The 17,878-nt window shown below is 59.5% G+C and overlaps 1 protein-coding gene across 1 annotated transcript in view; it reads left to right on the top strand.

Annotated features, from left to right (window-relative positions):
* EIF3B (eukaryotic translation initiation factor 3 subunit B) overlaps positions 1–15,741 on the top strand; it is a 16,992-nt gene extending 1,251 nt beyond the window's left edge. Inside the window, exons 2-20 of the mRNA XM_014450316.2 lie at positions 5–132; positions 3,029–3,221; positions 4,989–5,108; positions 5,518–5,575; positions 5,760–5,888; positions 6,021–6,178; positions 6,857–6,988; positions 7,067–7,133; positions 7,421–7,467; positions 8,384–8,594; positions 9,859–9,931; positions 10,632–10,754; positions 11,085–11,163; positions 11,756–11,894; positions 13,321–13,446; positions 13,905–13,982; positions 14,364–14,472; positions 14,731–14,848; positions 15,342–15,741. Of these exons, the coding sequence (XP_014305802.2) occupies positions 5–132; positions 3,029–3,221; positions 4,989–5,108; positions 5,518–5,575; positions 5,760–5,888; positions 6,021–6,178; positions 6,857–6,988; positions 7,067–7,133; positions 7,421–7,467; positions 8,384–8,594; positions 9,859–9,931; positions 10,632–10,754; positions 11,085–11,163; positions 11,756–11,894; positions 13,321–13,446; positions 13,905–13,982; positions 14,364–14,472; positions 14,731–14,834 (2,074 nt within the window). The 3' untranslated portion in view covers positions 14,835–14,848; positions 15,342–15,741. The remainder of the gene's footprint in view (positions 1–4; positions 133–3,028; positions 3,222–4,988; positions 5,109–5,517; positions 5,576–5,759; positions 5,889–6,020; positions 6,179–6,856; positions 6,989–7,066; positions 7,134–7,420; positions 7,468–8,383; positions 8,595–9,858; positions 9,932–10,631; positions 10,755–11,084; positions 11,164–11,755; positions 11,895–13,320; positions 13,447–13,904; positions 13,983–14,363; positions 14,473–14,730; positions 14,849–15,341) is intronic.
* The last annotated feature ends 2,137 nt before the right edge of the window (positions 15,742–17,878 follow it).

The following is a 17,878-nucleotide window of genomic DNA, read 5'->3' as shown; positions in this document are numbered from 1 at the left end:
CGAGGCCGGTCCGATGGGCCCGGCGGGTGCAGGGCGGCCCCGCGGAGGACGCCGGCGCGGCCGAGAATGGCGACGCGGACGAGCCCTCCTTCAGCGACCCCGAGGACTTCGTGGACGACGTGAGCGAGGAAGGTGAGCGCCCCGCGCGCGGGAAGGTTGGCTGTGAGGGCCTGGGCTCCCCCCTTTTCCCAGTAAAAGGGTGCCGGGTCGGGGCAGCCTGGGGACCGACCGTCCTGCGGCTGGGAGGGGGCAGTGGGGGCGAGCGGGGCGGGTGACAGCCCTCGCCGGCCGGTGTGGAGCCGCGGCCCCGCCACAGCTGTCCGAGCCGGAGCCCCTTCGGTGCCGATTCCTCGGGTGGGAGGGACGCTGTCTCCCCCGGGCTGCTGGCGGCTCTGCGGCCGCGAGGGTGTGGAGCGCCGCCGGCTGCCCCCTCCTGCCTGATCAGCTGCAGCCCCGCCTGCACCCGCCTGCGGGCCCGGCTCCCGACCGGCCTGTGGGCAGCTCCGGCCACGGCCCTGCGCCCCGTGGGGAGGGGCGCTGCCCGAGAGGAGATGCTGGCGGTGGACCGGCTGTGCCGGAAGCTTCTAGTTGCTGTGTCTGCTCCCAGAGGTGGGGACAGAACCACAGAGAACCGCGGGCGAAATGAAGACGTGCGTGCAGGGACCGACGTAGACTGTCGGCTGTAAACGCGCTTCCAAGGGCTGTCTGTCGGCGCTGCCGTGTCGCCCGCACGGACAGCTGTTCCGCCGGGAGGGAACGTGTTGGACCCGAGCAGGGCGCCGGGCGTTCCCAGGGAGACAGTGCCCGGGCCTGTGCCCGCCCCATGCTGCCTGCCGCGCCGGCGGTTCTGCTGTAAATCGGTGCCCACATGGGGCCTGTGGTGAGCCCTCAGGACGTCCTCCCACTCAGAGCGCTTGTGGAGCCTCGTTCCCCCGAGACCAGCACGGGAGCCGTTTCCAGGACTGGGTGGACCTCGGGGTGCTGGCCGAGCGCGAGGCGAGGCGGCGGCTGGGCAGGCCTCCCTGTGCGAGCGCAGGGGGTGCGGGCTTGAGCCAGAGTGACCTGCGAGTGCCGGTCCCAGAGCCAGGACGGAGCGGCCTCCCCTTTCTCCCCGCCCCTGTGGTCCGTTGCTCACGTGCGATTCGTGTTTTGTCTGTGGGGAGCAGAGAGTGACGCCTGTGGTTCCTCCTCTGGAAACGCAGTCTGGGGAGCGCCCTCTCCTAGTGCCCTGGGCGCCCCTCGGGCTGGGCCGGGCACAGCGCGTCTGCTCGCCAGTCGCCCCTCAGCTGCAGTTCTCTGCGCTGCTGGGCCGGCCAGAGGTGGTGAAGTTCTCCCTCTAAGTGTCTTCCTTTAGGCTCATTAATAACTATTTGTGCTTATGTCTGCTGCTTAGCTTGGAGGATTGCTGCGTTCTCTTTCTCTGGAGCCGGATTGGGGATCCATGTGCCCCGAGCACCCAGATGTGCAGGCCGTGCGACAGAGGACGTGTTTGTGTGGTGACTAACCGCCGTGCCGTAGGGACAGACGCTTAGAAAGAACACTTGTTCCCATAAGGACTTGACACCGGGAAGGAGACCGCGTGGGCAGAGACGCTGACGCAGTCACTGGGAACCTGTAAACGCAGGTCGGGCTCAGCAGGCACTTAATGGCCTGAGCCTTAAAAAGAGCCCGGATCGGACCGTCCTGTGGGGACGCCGTCGCCAGGGCGTGACTTAACCTGCCTCTCCCTTTATTTCTCTTGGGTCTTAGTTTTTTATTTGAAATTTAAGTGGCAGTTCTTTTTTTTAGATAACACTTTCAATATTATAAAGGGTTGAAATGAGTTAGAAATAGTTTATGACAGGGCATGCTTCTTGAAATTAAGACTCCTTTTTGAAAGGCCTTTGAACTTACTGAACATTTCAAACACAAAAGTGAAGAGAATCCATCTTAAATTTTGAGAATGAAATGCAGCAAAGAACATGTTCTATTTGGCATGTTGAAATTCTTTTAAAAAAAATCTTCACTTGATATATTTTTCATTGATTCTAGAGAGAGGAAGGGAGGGAGAGAGAGAAACATCGATTGGTTGCCTCCTGTCTTTCGGATCTGACCCGGAACCCAACAACCACCTGTCGTTGTGCGGGGTTCTGTGTCCACACCAGGCCGGCTGGTATGTTGAAATTCTTAAAAGTGTGATAAAGAAGGTAGAGTGGCCCTGGCCGGTCTGGCTCAGTGGATAGAGCGTCGGCCTGTGGACTGAAGGGTCCCAGGTTCGATTCTGGCCAGGGGCACATGCCCGGGTTGTGGGCTTGATCCCCAATGTGGGGCGTGCAGGAGGCAGCTGATCCATGGTTCTCTCATCATTGATGTTTCTATCCCTCCCTCTCTGAAATTAATAAAAAAAGAAGAAAGTAGAGTGGCCCGCGGGTTCCAGGGCACACCTGTGGTTGGGATGACCCGGGCTCGCGCTCGCTGGCCCGAGGCCCAGCTGAGATGGACGCGCTTGCGGAGTGTGCTGTGATGGCGGCTCTGCAGGTGTCTTCTCACCCAGTGCTTTGCCATTTCACAGCTCCCTAGACAAGCTAACGAATTTGTAGAATTTATTCAGAAAGGTGGGATTAGTACCTGTCTCTGTTGGGTAAGGAGCCGTTTGCTCAGACTGACGGGAGGAACTGCCTGGGGGCTGTGTCCAGTGGCGGTGGGTTGGGGAGGCCTCCACGGCAGCCCCGCCCACTCCCGGTTTTCATTCCCGGGAAAGCCTTCCTCTCCGTGTGCCTTCTCATTACTAAAAGTCTTTTTCTTTTGCATTCACTTGAAATCTTCCCTTATTGCCAGGAACCTGTTGATATGCCTGACTGTCCACGGGAGTGTGAAGAGTTAAAACCTTCCGCATTCTTTCACGTGTAAATGTGAAGGGAGCGGGGCCCAGGCTTCCTCCTCAAGGTGCAGGCGTTAGATTCGTCTCCCGGCTCGTTGGAAACGGGCCGAGTGCTAAGCTAACGTGTTGCTCGGTCAGTGAGTCACTGGACCACTCTCTCTCGGACAGAGTTGCTGGGAGATGTGCTCAAAGACCGGCCCCAGGAGGCGGATGGGATCGACTCGGTGATCGTGGTGGACAACGTGCCTCAGGTGGGACCTGACCGGCTGGAGAAGCTCAAAAACGTCATCCACAAGATCTTCTCCAAGTTCGGGAAGATCACCAACGACTTCTACCCCGAGGAGGAGGGCAAGACGAAAGGGTGCGTGGGACTCGGGGTTCCTAAGTGTCCTCCCCCCCCTGCAGCCACCACCACGGGGCGAGTTCTCTGGCTCCGCCTCAGTCTGGCAGGCGCTCACCTTCAGCTGAAGCTCTGCCGCAGCACGTGGTTCTGGGAGGTGTGTGTGCTTCGCTGGGGACAGGCCTCCGGGCTGCTGAGCGCTCACAGAATCAGAGCTCGGTGTTTCAAGCTGCTGTCAGAGCCGTGGGCACACGGTTCACCCAGGGTAACGGGCCCAAGGACCTGGGAGCTGGCAGAATTCCAGGGACATTTCACACGTGCAATTGCATTGATTCTCGGACGCGCTTTTTTTTTTCCACGTTTTAACATCACAAATGGGGATATTTTTTACGGTTTAGGTGAAAGCATTGTCATTGCTTAATCAGCTTTTTTTTCCTGGTGTTACTACTAATAAAATAGTGCCTCTTACAAATGGTAGCGTAATAGGCATCTTGCAGTTTGCTTTTGAAATCCCATAGTGGGTCTTTTGTGTTGGTGGCTGGAACTCTGGCTCCTTTATTTAAATGCTGTGGCTTCTGTCCTCTCTCACGACAGGTCATCTGCTTCCTATCAGTTGACTTCGTGTTTCCCAGTTACACAGTCTCCCATGTGTCCCCTTTTGAGCACGTGTGTTTGTTTCCTTGCTCTGGACCTAGGAGTGGGATTGGAGCAGTGGTTCTCAACCTTCCTGATGCCATGACCCTTTAATACAGTTCCTCATGTTGTGGTGACCCCCAACCATAACATTATTTTCGTTGCTACTTCATAACTGTAATTTTGCTACTGTTATGAATCGTCATGTAAATATCTGATGTGCTATATGTGTTTTCCGATGGTTGCGACCCACAGGTTGAGAACCGCTGGATTGGGGGTTGCCGTGGGCAGTGTCGGCTGGTGACCAGGTGGTCATCGGAGGAAGGAGTGTCCAGTCAGACATTCTCTGTTTACAGTTCATGTAAATGTCAGTCTTGAGAGGGTAGGGCTGAGAAGGTGATCACGTTTGTGTAGTTGAGATTTTGGAAACCAGCTGGCATAGTTTTAATTTACAAAAAAGTGGTCAAGCACAGTGATGCTCCTAATGTTTTCTGTGTGGAAACAGGTGGAAGGATACCTGTTCTATTTTGTTTATAATGAAACACCCTTGAGAACCTTTGTGACTTCGCCTGTAATGCAACCTAACACATATTTATGACTTATTTTTTCAATCATTCCAAATTCAGGGGGTGTTTTCATTTTAAATTTTTATTGATTTTTAGAGAGGAAGGGAAGGGAGAGAGAAACATCAATGTGAGAGCTACACATCAATCAGCTGCCTCCTGCATGCTCCCTACTGGGGATCGAGCCTGCAACCCGGCATGTGCCCTGACCAGGAATGGAGCCAGCAACTCTTGGTGCGTGGGACGGCGCTCAGCCGACTGAGCCACCCAGGCCAGGGCCATAATCTTTATGACTTCAGGTTTTGTAACAAGTTTATGAAATAGTTGACATACAATAAACGTGCCCAGTTTTAAAGTGCATGCTTTCGCACATTTTGACACACACGTCCATGAAACCATTACCACAGTCAAGCTAATGGACGTTTTGATGAATGGGGAGCCTCTGTTGGGATTTCATTCATGCTCAGGGAACTGCTCTGCCCGAGATCATGGTCCCGGGTGCGTGCCATGTTTGCAGCTGTGGAGGTCTCGTGTGTACTGAGCACGAGCACACTGATCTGCATGTCCACGCATTGCCTCTTTCCCGCTTCAGTTACATTTTCCTGGAGTACGCGTCTCCTGCCCACGCCCTGGACGCCGTGAAGAACGCCGACGGCTACAAGCTGGACAAGCAGCACACCTTCAGAGTCAACCTCTTCACCGACTTTGACAAGTGAGCTCAGCTCGGGCCGTGCGAACCTGGACCTTCACCCTGCGAATGGCCCGGGTCAGGGGGAGGGCTCTTGCCTTCTGGGTGGCTCCACCTCTGGTCACTTCATGTAGGACCATTTCCCATCCCTGGCCCCTCACACTGGCCAGTAGCACCTCCTCACACCAGCACCCTCACCGGTTTTGCCAATAAAACCCGTCCTTCCCCTGCTCTGGGGTGGACAGCGGGGTGCAGTGCAGCAGGTCCTCAAACATGGCGTTTCCTTACAGTGATGAGCTGCCGTGGACACTTACATCAATTATGTCCTTAGTGGGTGGTAACTGAGGGCTGGCTGGACTGCCCGGGGCGGGGGCGGGGAGCCAGGGGGAGCTGCCATGTGACTGCTACTGGACCATTTCTTTTTCTCTTCCAGGTATATGACCATCAGTGATGAATGGGATATTCCAGAGAAACAGCCTTTCAAAGACTTGGTATGTTGAATGAAGTCGGTATCTAAGTAGTTGAAATGCTGGCTAGCCTCTTGGCTTGAGGTGGGGAGTTCCTGGGCAGTTGGAGATGCTGCCGGAATGTGTCCACCTCCAAGAGCAGTGTTACCAATGAGTGCGTTTCTCTCATAAAAACTGACATGTGACCCCGCCCTCGGTCTTCTTCCAGGGGAATCTGCGCTACTGGCTGGAGGAGGCGGAGTGCAGGGATCAGTACAGTGTGATCTTCGAGAGCGGAGAACGCACCTCCATATTCTGGAATGACGTGAAGGATCCCGTATCGATCGAGGAGAGAGCGGTGGGTGTTTGCTGCCACATGGGGAGGGAGCTGGGCACCAGAGCAGGGGAGGGGTCTTGGTCTCCGGGGCCCGTCTAGGAGTGTGCGCTTGGCTGTGCTGTTGCGTTAATGGTGGCATTGCTTTCTCCACAGCGGTGGACAGAGACATACGTGCGCTGGTCTCCCAAGGGCACCTACCTAGCCACCTTCCATCAGCGAGGCATTGCTCTCTGGGGGGGAGAGAAATTCAAACAGATTCAGAGGTTCAGCCACCAGGGGGTCCAGCTCATTGACTTCTCCCCTTGCGAAAGGTAAGCCCATGGGGAAGTGCGGTTGGCATCTGCTCCCTTCAGCTCTTGCTGGCCGCCTGCAGAGGCTTCTTGTGCTGTAGTTTCACCCTTAGAAATGGCGGGAGGCTGAGAACTCCTGTGTGCTCTGTGCCGAGTGCTCCAGTTCACGTGTGGTTTGGTTGCTTTGTCATTTTCTCTCCAAATAGATGAGCATAATGTTTTCATGAGCCTTTGGGAGTAAGTGGAAGGATCGCGTCCCTCTCCCCCGAGTCATTTGCTAGGAAAGGGAATGTTACACAGCCACATGCCGTCGTTAACGTCGGGGAATTTAACATCAATTTCTGTTAGAACTTTATCCCTTGATCCAGTGATGTCCTTCGTAAAATTTCCCCCTTCAGTTCAGGATCTAGTCCAAGATCATGTATTTTGCAGATCATTTTCTTGTGACCGAACATCCCTCCTGTGTGTGATAGTCCGTGTAGCTTTGTGGGGGGAGTGGGTGGAACATGAGGACCTTGAAGGCCATGGTCCACAGCCACCCAGCATCCTCCTGGGTTGCAGGCTCGATCCCTAGTAGGGGGCATGCAGGAGGCAGACAATGGAAGGTTCTCACTCATCAATATTTCTTTCTCCTCCTCTCTCTCTCAAATCAACAAAAACTTACTTTAAATAAATAACACGTGTCCCCCTCTGTTACAGATACCTGGTGACCTTCAGCCCCCTGATGGACACACAGGATGACCCCCAGGCTATCATCATCTGGGACATCCTTACCGGCCAGAAGAAGAGAGGCTTTCACTGTGAAAACTCCGCTCATTGGCCAATTTTCAAGTAGGTGGACAGTGGGAGCCTGGCGACCTCGGGGGCTGCTCGTGGGCAGAGCCTGCACTGGTCTTTTTCTCGCCTCAGGTGGAGCCATGACGGTAAATTCTTTGCTCGGATGACCCTCGACACCCTCAGCATCTATGAAACTCCTGTGAGTGATGGACTGCATTATCGCGGGATGAGCGGGGCCGGCTCGGGTGGGCTTTCCCTGGACCCGGGCGAGGTGGAGCGGCGTGTCCTGGGCTGGTCGTTCTCTGCCAGCCCTTGTTGTGCTCGGAGGGTTGGGGCGGAGAGGTGGCTGGGAAACGTGGACGGTTTCAGGAGTTGTTGCCTCTGCTCATGCAAGCTCATCGGAACCTCCGCTTGCCTTTCTGTAAAAACACTGCATTATCGAGACATTGGCCTGTTCAGTCACTTGTGACCCTTGTTTTCCTGCAGTCCATGGGCCTCCTGGACAAGAAGAGCTTGAAGATCTCCGGCATCAAGTAAGTGGGGCTCCTCTCGCTCTCCGGCCCCGGCCTGTGCCGCCTTGGCGCCGTGTCCCTTCCCCGCACGGGGTGCCTCCTGAGGGCCACACGGTGGAGCAGGGGCTCCACGTAGTGACAGGGCTCCGTGCTACGTGGTGTGGGGGGCGTTTGGTGAGTCGCAGCTCCTCTGTCAGACGGCCTTTCCTTCCTCTGAAGCCTCTGGGTGGGTCAGTGTCTGCCTTGCTGGGTCACGCTTCTTCCTCCTTCCTTCCCTGCGCTCTTTTCTTTTTTTAAATAGATTTTTACTGGTTTCAGAGAGGGATAGAGTAGAAACATCAATGATGAGAGAGAGTCATTGATTGCACGCCCCCTACAGGGGATCAAGCCTGCAACCCAGGCATGTGCCCTGACTGGGAATCGAACTGTGACCTCCTGGTTCATAGGTCAATGCTCAACCACTGAGCCATGCTAGCTGGGCCTTTCTTACATTTTTGGGTAAAATTATGGCTTATGTTGAAAATAAAGCCAGTACTTGGTTCTCGAAAACGCAGAAGTAAAGATGGTGCTCACAGCACGAACTCACAGTCTCCCTCCAGCCGCGGCTCCTCCCTTGTTGCTGTGGGTTTCCTCAGCTCCTACTGGGTCCTTGTAAGGCACAGAGCCCGGCCCGTCAGCCTCAAAGGGATGGAACCTGCTGGCAGCGCCGGGAGTGGTCAGGTGGGTGTGAGTCCTGGCGGAGGGGCCGTGGCACTGGGCGGCACCGTCAGCATCTCTTCCTCCCTGGCAGAGAGAGTTTAGGGTCCGGGCTGCCCCCAGGATGAAGTGACTGACCGGGTCCTAGAGCAGCACCAGGCAGTGCGCTCCCACGAAGGGTTGCTGCTGTGAGCTCTGCCGTTGCCGGCATCCTGGTGACGGTGGTTCCTTTGTCGCGCAGAGACTTTTCTTGGTCCCCTGGTGGTAACATCATAGCCTTTTGGGTGCCCGAAGACAAGGATATTCCCGCACGGGTGACCCTGATGCAGCTGCCCAGCCGACAGGAGATCCGGGTCAGGAACCTCTTCAACGTGGTGGACTGCAAGCTGCACTGGCAGAAGAACGGGGACTACCTGTGTGTGAAGGTGGACCGGACGCCCAAGGGCACCCAGGTGCGCGGGGCCGGCTCGGGGTGTGGAGGTGCCAGTGGAGGCTCGGCTGGAGTTTGTGGGTTATCGTCAGGCCCACCTGATCCCACGAGGAGGGAGCTGGCAGGTCGTAGCGAGCGCTCTGGCCGTATCTCGCTGAGGAGTGTCCTTTATCTGTAGAACCGAGTGGGTGAGACGCGCGTGGCTTGGAGTCAATGGGAACACAGCTGACGAACAGCACGGGTGTGGGTTGCGCGGCCCACGTATACGTGGGCCTTTCCAGCCAAGACCCAGCCGCCTCCGTCCCGGGTTTCACACCTGCAATTCCACCAGCCGCAGATCAGCAGCAGCGTTGGGAGGGGCTGTGGGCGCTGGTCCTCGCCCTCGCTCTAACGGGCTCGAGCAGCTGGAGGCCCTGCCACAGGCCCTGTGGGCACCAAGGGACGGCTCGTTCTGTGTGGGGGACTCGAGTTAGATGTGGGTTTTTGACTGCGCGAGATTGGCCCCTAACCCCTGCCTTGCTCGCGGGCCAGCTGTTCATGCGGCTCCAGGCTCCCCCCCTCTTCTCTGGAGGTGAAGGGAATAGATTGTTTCTCAATATTTTTAAGCACAAAGAAGGGCCTGCTTGACTCGGTTCTGCTTTGGGTTTGCGTCATGACAGTGAACTTTCCTACAAAACGGCCTGCTTTTCCCTTCCAGTGGACGTATTCCCCTCCCTTTACAGGCTGTTTCATTGAGATACAATCCACGTACCATAACCCTCAGCCTTCCAGGGGGCGCTTCAGTGGCTTTCACCAACTTGCGCAACGCAGTCCCCACTGTCTCAATTCCAGAACATTTCCTCACCCCAGACAGGAAGTCCACCCCCCTTAGCAGCCACCCGCTCCCACTCCCCACTCCCTTCCTGACACCCTGCTCTGCCCCTCCCTCTGTCCTTATCTTCTGATGGGTGCATTGCAAGGGAGTGGACCGCACGGCGTGACCTCTGGGTCTTGCTGCCTTCTCTGAGCGCATGAAATCTTGCAGACGGGCTGCATTGCAGATCTGTGGACGGTTTGTGTGTGGTTTGCGTGTGACGTGACCTTTAGGGCAGTTCTTCGTAGTAGAGTCTGGGCCAGAGAGAGAGAGAGAGAAGGGAGGGTGGGAGAGAGTCCAGTTCGCCCGAGACAGTCCCGTCCGGTGTCCATCAGCCACTGTGTCATGAAGGGGTGTTGTGACCACCCCACTTGTCCTTTAAGTCTTCCTCACACTGGAGGTCTCCACATTGTCACCCCCTTTTTTTTAACAGGGTGTTGTCACGAATTTTGAAATTTTCCGAATGAGGGAAAAGCAGGTGCCTGTCGATGTGGTGGAAATGAAAGGCAAGTTCATTGGGGCCCTTGGTGCTGAGCGGCCTTGGGAACTGGTGTGAGTGCCTGGCTGGGACGGGCGCCAGGACAGGCTGCGGCAGTGACCTGAGGGCGTGGGTCTCTGAGCTACAGACACGCTGTACATTCAGGAGTTTTGTCCCTTCCAGCTTCAGTCTCGTAACCTTTCCAGTGGCCAAGGGAGGCTGTGCCCGCTCAGCGAGCACAGGCGCGAGGGTTCTGGCCGAGAACGGGGAGGCGGGTCTTAGCCACGTTGGGTCGTTAGCTGCGGAGCTCATCACATCCGAGTTTCCGTTTGAGGACCTTCTTCGGACCCACGAGAACTGTGCGAAGGCCGTGTCTCTGCCTTTGGGTGGCAGTTCGCCTGCGTCCTGTTTTGTTTCTGTTTTGCTGGAGAGACAGGAAGGGGGTGGGGGGAAGCACAGAGATGAGAACGTGTAAGGCCCGGCCTCCTGCCCGGGGAGGAGGGCAGCCCTTCACTAGGCCCTGGGACCCTGTGTGCCACGGAGGGTAGGAAAGGACACGGCCACAGCCGCACAGCCCATGGCGGGCGGGCGGGCCTTTCCACCGGCCAGGAGGCGCACGGGCCAGCGAGCTGCAGTGGACGCCACGCCGGTGCGCCTTCCCCCTGCTGCTCGGTGGTCCTTTTAGTGCACGGAGACCGGCTGTAACGGACCAGGTGCTGTCTCCTCAGAGCCCATCATCGCCTTCGCCTGGGAGCCGAACGGGAGCAAGTTCGCGGTGCTGCACGGAGAGACCCCCCGGATATCCGTGTCCTTCTACCACGTGAAGAGCAACGGCAAGATCGAGCTCATCAGTAGGTGGCCTGGCCTGTCTTGTGTCTTGTAGGGGTGAGCCAGTCGGCTGTGGGGGACCTGCTGGGGCAGCTGCACAGGCCTGAACCTGCCACTGGGAGACCCATTGTGGTCACGTGGTTCCGTGGGCGTGTCACATCCATGGACAGGCGGGGCCTGCGTGGCTCCCTCACACGTCAGTGTCTACACTTCAGCTTCTTGTCCTGGCATTGAGTGGATAAGGCTGCTTTCTCAGCTTTGGGCACATGCCAGTCCCTAGCCCCTCGGTCCTGGCTGCACGCCGGCCCTTGCGCCTGCAGCACGACTTCTCACAGCCGCTTCCTTCCTTTCAGAAATGTTTGACAAGCAGCAGGCCAACACCATTTTCTGGAGCCCCCAAGGACAGTTCGTCGTGCTGGCCGGTCTCAGGAGGTGGGTGTCCGCCTGATCCCCAATAGCGCTCTAGGCCGCTGCACAGACCCCGACCCCGACCCCAACCCCAACCCCAACCCCAGGCCACGCCTCCTGCACTGGGTTCCGAGCGGTGACACCGCTGAATCCTTGAGCTCTGGCGTTCTCATGTGCACGGGCATTCCGGCCTTGGTGCGTGGGGCAGATGGGTGCACAGTGTTGGTGCACGCTCCGGACTGGGGCCCAGGCATGACCGTGCTCTCGTGGCGGCCCTCTAAGCCCCCTGCCCCTGCTTAGCTGCTCCTCCAGCAGACATGGGGGCGAGGACCCTCAGCGCCCTGCCCATGTGCGCAGGCGCTCCAGCGGCTGTCCCCGCTGTGGTTCCGGAGGCTCTTCACACACCGCTGGCCTGCTCTCTGAAACGTGCCGCAGACACAGGCTGGTCCTGTGCCCGACAGCCTTCAGCAGCGTCCTTATCTCTGTTATGTCCACGCTAACAGCCCGGCAGCGGTTAGGGGACGCCCTGGACCCTCACCCGGGGCCTCCATCGGCCCTGGAACACGGGGGAACTGCGTGGGAGGCTCCCGGTGAGGACATCTGTCTGTCTCACCAGCATGAACGGTGCCCTGGCGTTCGTGGACACGTCGGACTGCACCGTCATGAACATCGCAGAGCACTACATGGCCTCCGACGTGGAGTGGGACCCGACTGGGCGCTACGTGGTCACCTCTGTGTCCTGGTGGAGCCACAAGGTATGGGGACCAAGCCGCCTCACTGTGAGACCGAGTGGTGCTGGGCTGGTGGCTGACTCCTCAGGTGGGCGGGCATCGCCACTGATACCACGGTTCATGGAGCCTTTGGGCCCAGCTCCAGCTGCCTCAGCGTAGAAGCTTCTCACTCATGAGGGGGCTGTTCCAGGCAGGACCATAGTGGGCAGTGCCCACCAATCAGCATGGCTCAGCCTCGCCCACCTGCACGTGCGGGGAGCACTCACATGGCCTGAAGCGGGCAGTTGCCACCGTCCAGCGTCAGAGAGGAGCGCGCCGGGCGCACTAGCCCTGGGAGGGTCCAGAGCTTGAAACTCGGTTTTCCCCGAGTGCATGTCTCTTCCGCACCGTGACGCTCGGGCCATCTGTACCTGATCAGAGGCCCGAGGCATCAGCCTTTTCCGTAAAAGGTGCCGGTCCTGGTCGCGCTCTCCCGAGTCAGGCTCCGTCTCCATGTGGGGTCGGTGGTGCAGCTTTCCGGTCTGCAGCCTCCTGTGGGTGGGCATTCCCCTGGGCCACTCGCTGTGGGGTGCGCGTGTGCTCCCAGCAGTTACTTCTCTCCCAAGCAGTTTTTTTTAAAAAATATATTTTATTGATTTTTTACAGAGAGGAAGGGAGAGGGACAGAGAGTTAGAAACATCGATGAGAGAGAAACATCCATCAGCTGCCTCCTGCACAACCCCCACTGGGGATATGCCCGCAACCAAGGCACATGCCCTTGACCGGAACCGAACCTGGGACCCTTCAGTCCGCAGACCGACGCTCTATCCACTGAGCCAAACCGGTTAGGGCTCTCCCAAGCAGTTTTTGGTTTGGACCATTGTCATCTGGTCACCCAGCTTGTGGTCAAATTCAGGTGATTCTGTCGAGTGAAGTCATGAACTTTCAGGAACACGGGCTTGGTCAACACGCTGCAAAGCAGTGTCTTTACATCCTGGCCAGGACCGTGGCTGTGCCCTCTCAGCTCAGCCGGCCGCCTCGGCACGCGGTTAAATTGCACGTGCTCCGCAGCACTGCCTGACAGGGTTGCCCCAGAGTGAGGCACGCATGGTAGCAGGTACCGTGTCCCCAGGTACCGCCAGCAAAGGCACCGTCTGCCTGCAGACCAGTGAGGAGTGGGATAGGCTTTTTAAAAAAATACTTATTTTTGTTGGTTTCAGACAGAAGGGAGAGAGAGAGAAACATCGAGAGAGAATGATGGATCGGCTGCCTCCTGCACATCCCCCACTGGGGATCGAGCCCATAACCCGGGCATGTGCCCTGACCGGGAATTGAACCGTGATCTCCTGGGTCATGAGTTGACGCTCAACCATTGCGCCATGGCGGCCGGGCCTGGAGTGAGGTGGGTGTGTGGCTCGGGAGCCACTGCGGACCCGGTCGCTGGGGTAGCAGAACCGCCTTCCTCTTGCAGGTGGACAATGCGTACTGGCTGTGGACCTTCCAGGGCCGCCTCCTGCAGAAGAACAACAAGGATCGCTTCTGCCAGCTGCTGTGGAGGCCCCGGCCCCCCACGCTCCTGAGCCAGGACCAGATAAAGGTCTGCTCTCCAGCGGGTTGAGGCGGGCGAGGGTGGCCATGAGGAGCAGCAAGGTGACATCTGGGGGCCCTGGGAAGGGACGCCCGAGCAGGAACCACCGAGGGGGAGAGCAGTTGAGGGCAGTCACGGAGCTTCAGGAGCCGCAGGCCCGTCAGCACCCCTCTAGGACATGGGCGCCAACTGGGAAGGGGCTGTGCCCACGTCCCCACAGGGTTCACGTCCGCATGGGGAGCTCTGCAATGGGTTAGGGTGTGAGGACAAGGTTGAGGGACAGAGCCCGGGAAGGGAGGACAGGCCCGCTGCTGCGAGACCTGAGAGCCAATGCCCAGCCACGCTGAGTGCCTTGGAGGCTGTGCCCGTCGGTCGCTGGGGTGTCATTCCATGTTGGCAGCATGGAAGGTGCATTTGTGGGTCTTGCTTTGTGTGCGTAAGTCCTAAGGGACCTGTCTTTGTTTCAGCAAATTAGAAAAGATCTGAAGAAATACTCCAAGATCTTTGAACAGAAGGATCGTCTGAGCCAGTCCAAAGCCTCAAAGGTCAGTGTGGTCCTTGGACTGGGAAAGGCCACAGATGGCCGCCGTCTCTCATGGCAGAGCGGGGCCAGTGTCTGGCTTGTGGGGAGGGAGGGGGCGTCCCCTGGGCAGTCACTTCTCCATGGAGGGTGCTCCCTGTGCCGCCTGTAGGTCGGGGCAGGGCCCGGGCCTGGGACTCTCTTGGCAACTGGCTTTCAGATACAGAAGTTGTGGGGTGGGGCAGTCAGGGGAGGGGGAAGGAGCACCCCACCACTCCTGTCCTGGCGGGCCCTTTAAGGGAAGTGTTCCTGCGTCGTCTGCTGCGACCCTCCTGGTGCAGCAAGGTCCAGAGGGTGCTGGGTGCAGTGCCCGCTCTAACCCCGCCCCGCCCGGCCCCGCCCTTAGGAACTGGTGGAGAGGCGGCGCACCATGATGGAGGACTTCCGGAAGTACCGGAAAATGGCCCAGGAGCTGTACATGGAGCAGAAAAACGAGCGTCTGGAATTGCGAGGAGGTAACAGCGGGATCTGCTTCTAAAGCTTGTGTTTGTTCAGCCGTTTTCTCTTGGCGTCTGTGCTCCCTCACGGGCTTCTCAGCACACCTGTGTGTGTCTCGTTCTCGTCAGCCAAGGTCAGGTCTGAGCTGCCTTCCCACCCGCCGTGCCCGCAGCGAGGGCCTGTGGTCCGTGCCGCCTGGCCTGGCTGTGCGCGTGCTCCCTGAGGCTGCGGCCAGCGCCGCCCGCCCCTCTGTCACTCTTCTGTCCCTCCTCTAGGCGTGGACACCGACGAGCTGGACAGCAACGTGGATGACTGGGAGGAGGAGACCATCGAGTTCTTTGTCACGGAGGAGATCATCCCCCTGGGGAGTCAGGAGTGACCGGCCGCACTGTGGTAAGACCCCCCGGCAGCTGCCTCCGCTGGCCGCAGGTCAGCCAGGGTCCCGTTCAGGGTGACGCAGGGAAGTCCATCTCACCTCTCAGGCCAGTGAGGTCCTCGCTGTGCACTGTGACGGTGAGATGCAGCCCAGGCGTCGGGGCTGGAGCTCCAGGGCGGGGCTGGCCAGTGTGGGGGGAAGGGCCTCCAGTGCCCGTCCCTGCTGGGTCTGAGATGAGAGCCCTCGGAGCCCCGTCGGGTGTGGCAGGGACTCGGGTGCTGCCGTGACGAAGGGCCTAGAGGCCTTGCAGCTGGGAGCTGTGGGTCAGGGGAGGGGCTTGGGGTGCAGGCAGTGCTGCCCCAGGGGGGGGAGTGACTGGTCATCCTCGGACGGCTCCACCGGCGAGACTGCTGCTCACAGCCCGGCGCCAGGCTGAGGGCTGGGGCTGCCTCCTGGGGCTGGGCGGTGTGGCTGCCCCGTGCTGCCCCTGACGTGGGCCTGTGCGTGCAGGACAGAGGGTCAGCCGTGTCCCCTCGTTGCAGCACCACCTCGTGCCGGAGCCAGGCGTCCCTGTGCTTCCCGCTCTGACCGCGCCCCGGGAGCCGTCTCCAGAGCTGTGCCTTTACCCTGGTGTCCAGCGGGCGGCCCGAGGCACTGCTTCCAGCCTCTCCTGTGGTTTCTGAGTCACCGCGTGCTTGTCGCTGAGACTCCCGTGGGAGCTGCAGCTGGGCCTCCTGCTGCACCACCAGGCGACGATCCCCTCGGCCTCCTGTGGGGGCGCTGCCCGGGGCCTGGACAGCAGCTGGGAGCAGTGCACCCTGTGTCCCTGTGCGGGGGCACCCAGCGCCTGGTCTTGCGTCCAGGCTGTGGCAGGTTCTCAATGGAAATAAAAGCAAACCTGTACGAACAAGTTGTCTTCTTTGTCGTTAAACGTAGGTAGCGACCATGATCTGGTGCCTCTCCCTGCCCCTGTGGGCTCGGCCCCTCGGTCACGCGCTCAGGCGCAGGCGTGGCAGGCTGGGGTGCACCCTGTGGTGGGGTCCTGCTGTGCAGCTGAGCTCTGGGTTGTAACAGTGTCTCCGGGTTCTCCATGCCTGTCATTCCCGGACGTGAAGGGCCTTCCACCCTCCCCGGAGGCCTGTCGAGCTGTCGCTTTAGCTGCTCTTCTGTGGTCCTCCGATGACCTTTCCCCACTGAAGGAGTGAGCAGAGCCGTGTGGTTTCGGCCCGTTGCGTGGGCTGGCCTGCTGCCCAGCGTGGCCCGTCCGACTACAGGTGCTTGTGTCTGTTCTCAGAGCCTTAAGTCTCCGTGCGCGCGTCCTCGCTGCAATGCGTCGCCCGTTTCTCCTGGTCTTCAGCGGAGCCGACGGTGCCGCCTTCCTGCCGGAGCAGGAAAAGGCCCAGCTCCATTAACAGATTCCAGCGCTTTTGAAGGACTGACTTCATGCCTTTAAACTCACTAGTTGTAATTGTTTTACATAATTTGTCAATAAAGACATCCTGAAACACTGCTTGCTCTGATTCCTCTGCTGCAGACATGGCTTCCCAGCTGGCCCGTGGGCAGTTCCTGGCCCATCGGTGGGGTGGGGGTGAGTGAGGGTGGGCCGGCCCCTGGCCCCTGGCCCAGAACCTGGACACCTGGGCTCCAGCAGGGTCCTGACGGGTCAGGCTGGCGCTTCATGGCTGGGGACAGGGATCCTGGAGTCCAACGTGGACCCGGAGGCCGAGGAAGGGAACGTGGGTGTGCCCGACACCACTCTGCCCGAGACCACCCAAGTGCCACGTCTGGTCTGCCAGGCCCGAGGCTGGAGCGCGTGGTGCCCTTGAGCAGTCGACCCAAGGCCCAAGCCTGGAGTGGCCTCTGCGGCCCCGAGGCCCTGGGGTTGGTTTTCTGACCTGAACTTCACGGTCTACGTCTCTGGTTCATAGCAAGTGCAGGCGTGACTGACGGTTCGCACCAGCGGGGCTGCCTGTGGCCAGGGACCTGCAAGTCCGCCACACGGTCAGGGCCTGACCTGCAGGCAGCGGCCTCCCTGGAGGCGCCGTGGGAGAGGAGCAGGCGGTGGTGCGCTCGGGCCGCAGCCGGACAGGGTGAGCCACGGGCAGCAGCCACGTCCTCCTCCGCCAGCCCGAGGGCTGCAGGTGCTTTGAAGCTCCTCGGGGGGGGGGAAGCGCTCACAGCGGGGACACTGCACTGCATGTCGGCTGGGGGCTTCCATCCCCCTTTCCACGGGAAACGGGCTCGGGCAGGCGCACCTGCTCCACAGGTGCGGTGGGGGCAGAGGAGCCTGGGTTGCCATGGTGTCACATGAGCGCACAGTCAAAGGCTGGCGCTGTAACCATGTTCCTGGCGGGTAGCCAGCCTGTACCCACCGGGCCTGGGCCACCTGGCTGCTTGGGGCCCACCCGCAGCACGTGGGCAGCCCAGCATCCCTGAGGGGCCCCTGGAGCACTGATGTCACCAGGGCCACCAGGGCGGGGCAGGTGACGCACCTCAGGTCTGTGCAGCCCGGACAGCGGGGAGCAGGGAGCAGTAACTGCCGGCTCTGTGCCCTCTCACCCACTGCAGGTCTGTGCAGCTGGACAGCGGGGAGCAGGGAGCAGGCTGTGTGCCCGCCTCTCCCCAGCCCGGGCAGCCCTGCCACGAGGGACATGGAACCCAAGGACCAGCAGCTCACGGTGAGTGTCCCTTGTGTGGCCTGACAGCCGTGGGGCTATGTGTCCCGAGGCTGCCTCCCGCTCCTGGCTGCCTGCTGACCTCCGCCCCCGCGCCCAGCCGTGCAGGCTCGCCCGCCTCCCTCCTGGGGACTGCCCTCCTAGGGCATAGCGACCCTTCTCCAGATACCCCTTTACTCCCGCCTCTGACTCTCTCTCCTGGGGACTCAGTGCCTGGACCAGGACCCCCAGACGGGATGGGGTAGGCCCTCCACCTGGCCCCGTCCAGGCCCTGCAAGGCCTGACCAGACCCACCTGCTGGGTCACTGGAACCTTGGCCCATTTGCCCGTTGGGTGAGGTGGGGCCAGGGACCTGCCCCACACCTGTAGGCT

The sequence above is a fragment of the Myotis lucifugus genome, unplaced genomic scaffold, assembly GCF_000147115.1.
Source record: "Myotis lucifugus unplaced genomic scaffold, Myoluc2.0 scaffold_2001, whole genome shotgun sequence".
Classification (NCBI taxonomy): Eukaryota; Metazoa; Chordata; class Mammalia; order Chiroptera; family Vespertilionidae; genus Myotis; species Myotis lucifugus.
The sequence above is the reverse complement of the archived record's forward strand: the minus strand, read 5'-3'. Positions and strand labels throughout refer to the sequence as shown.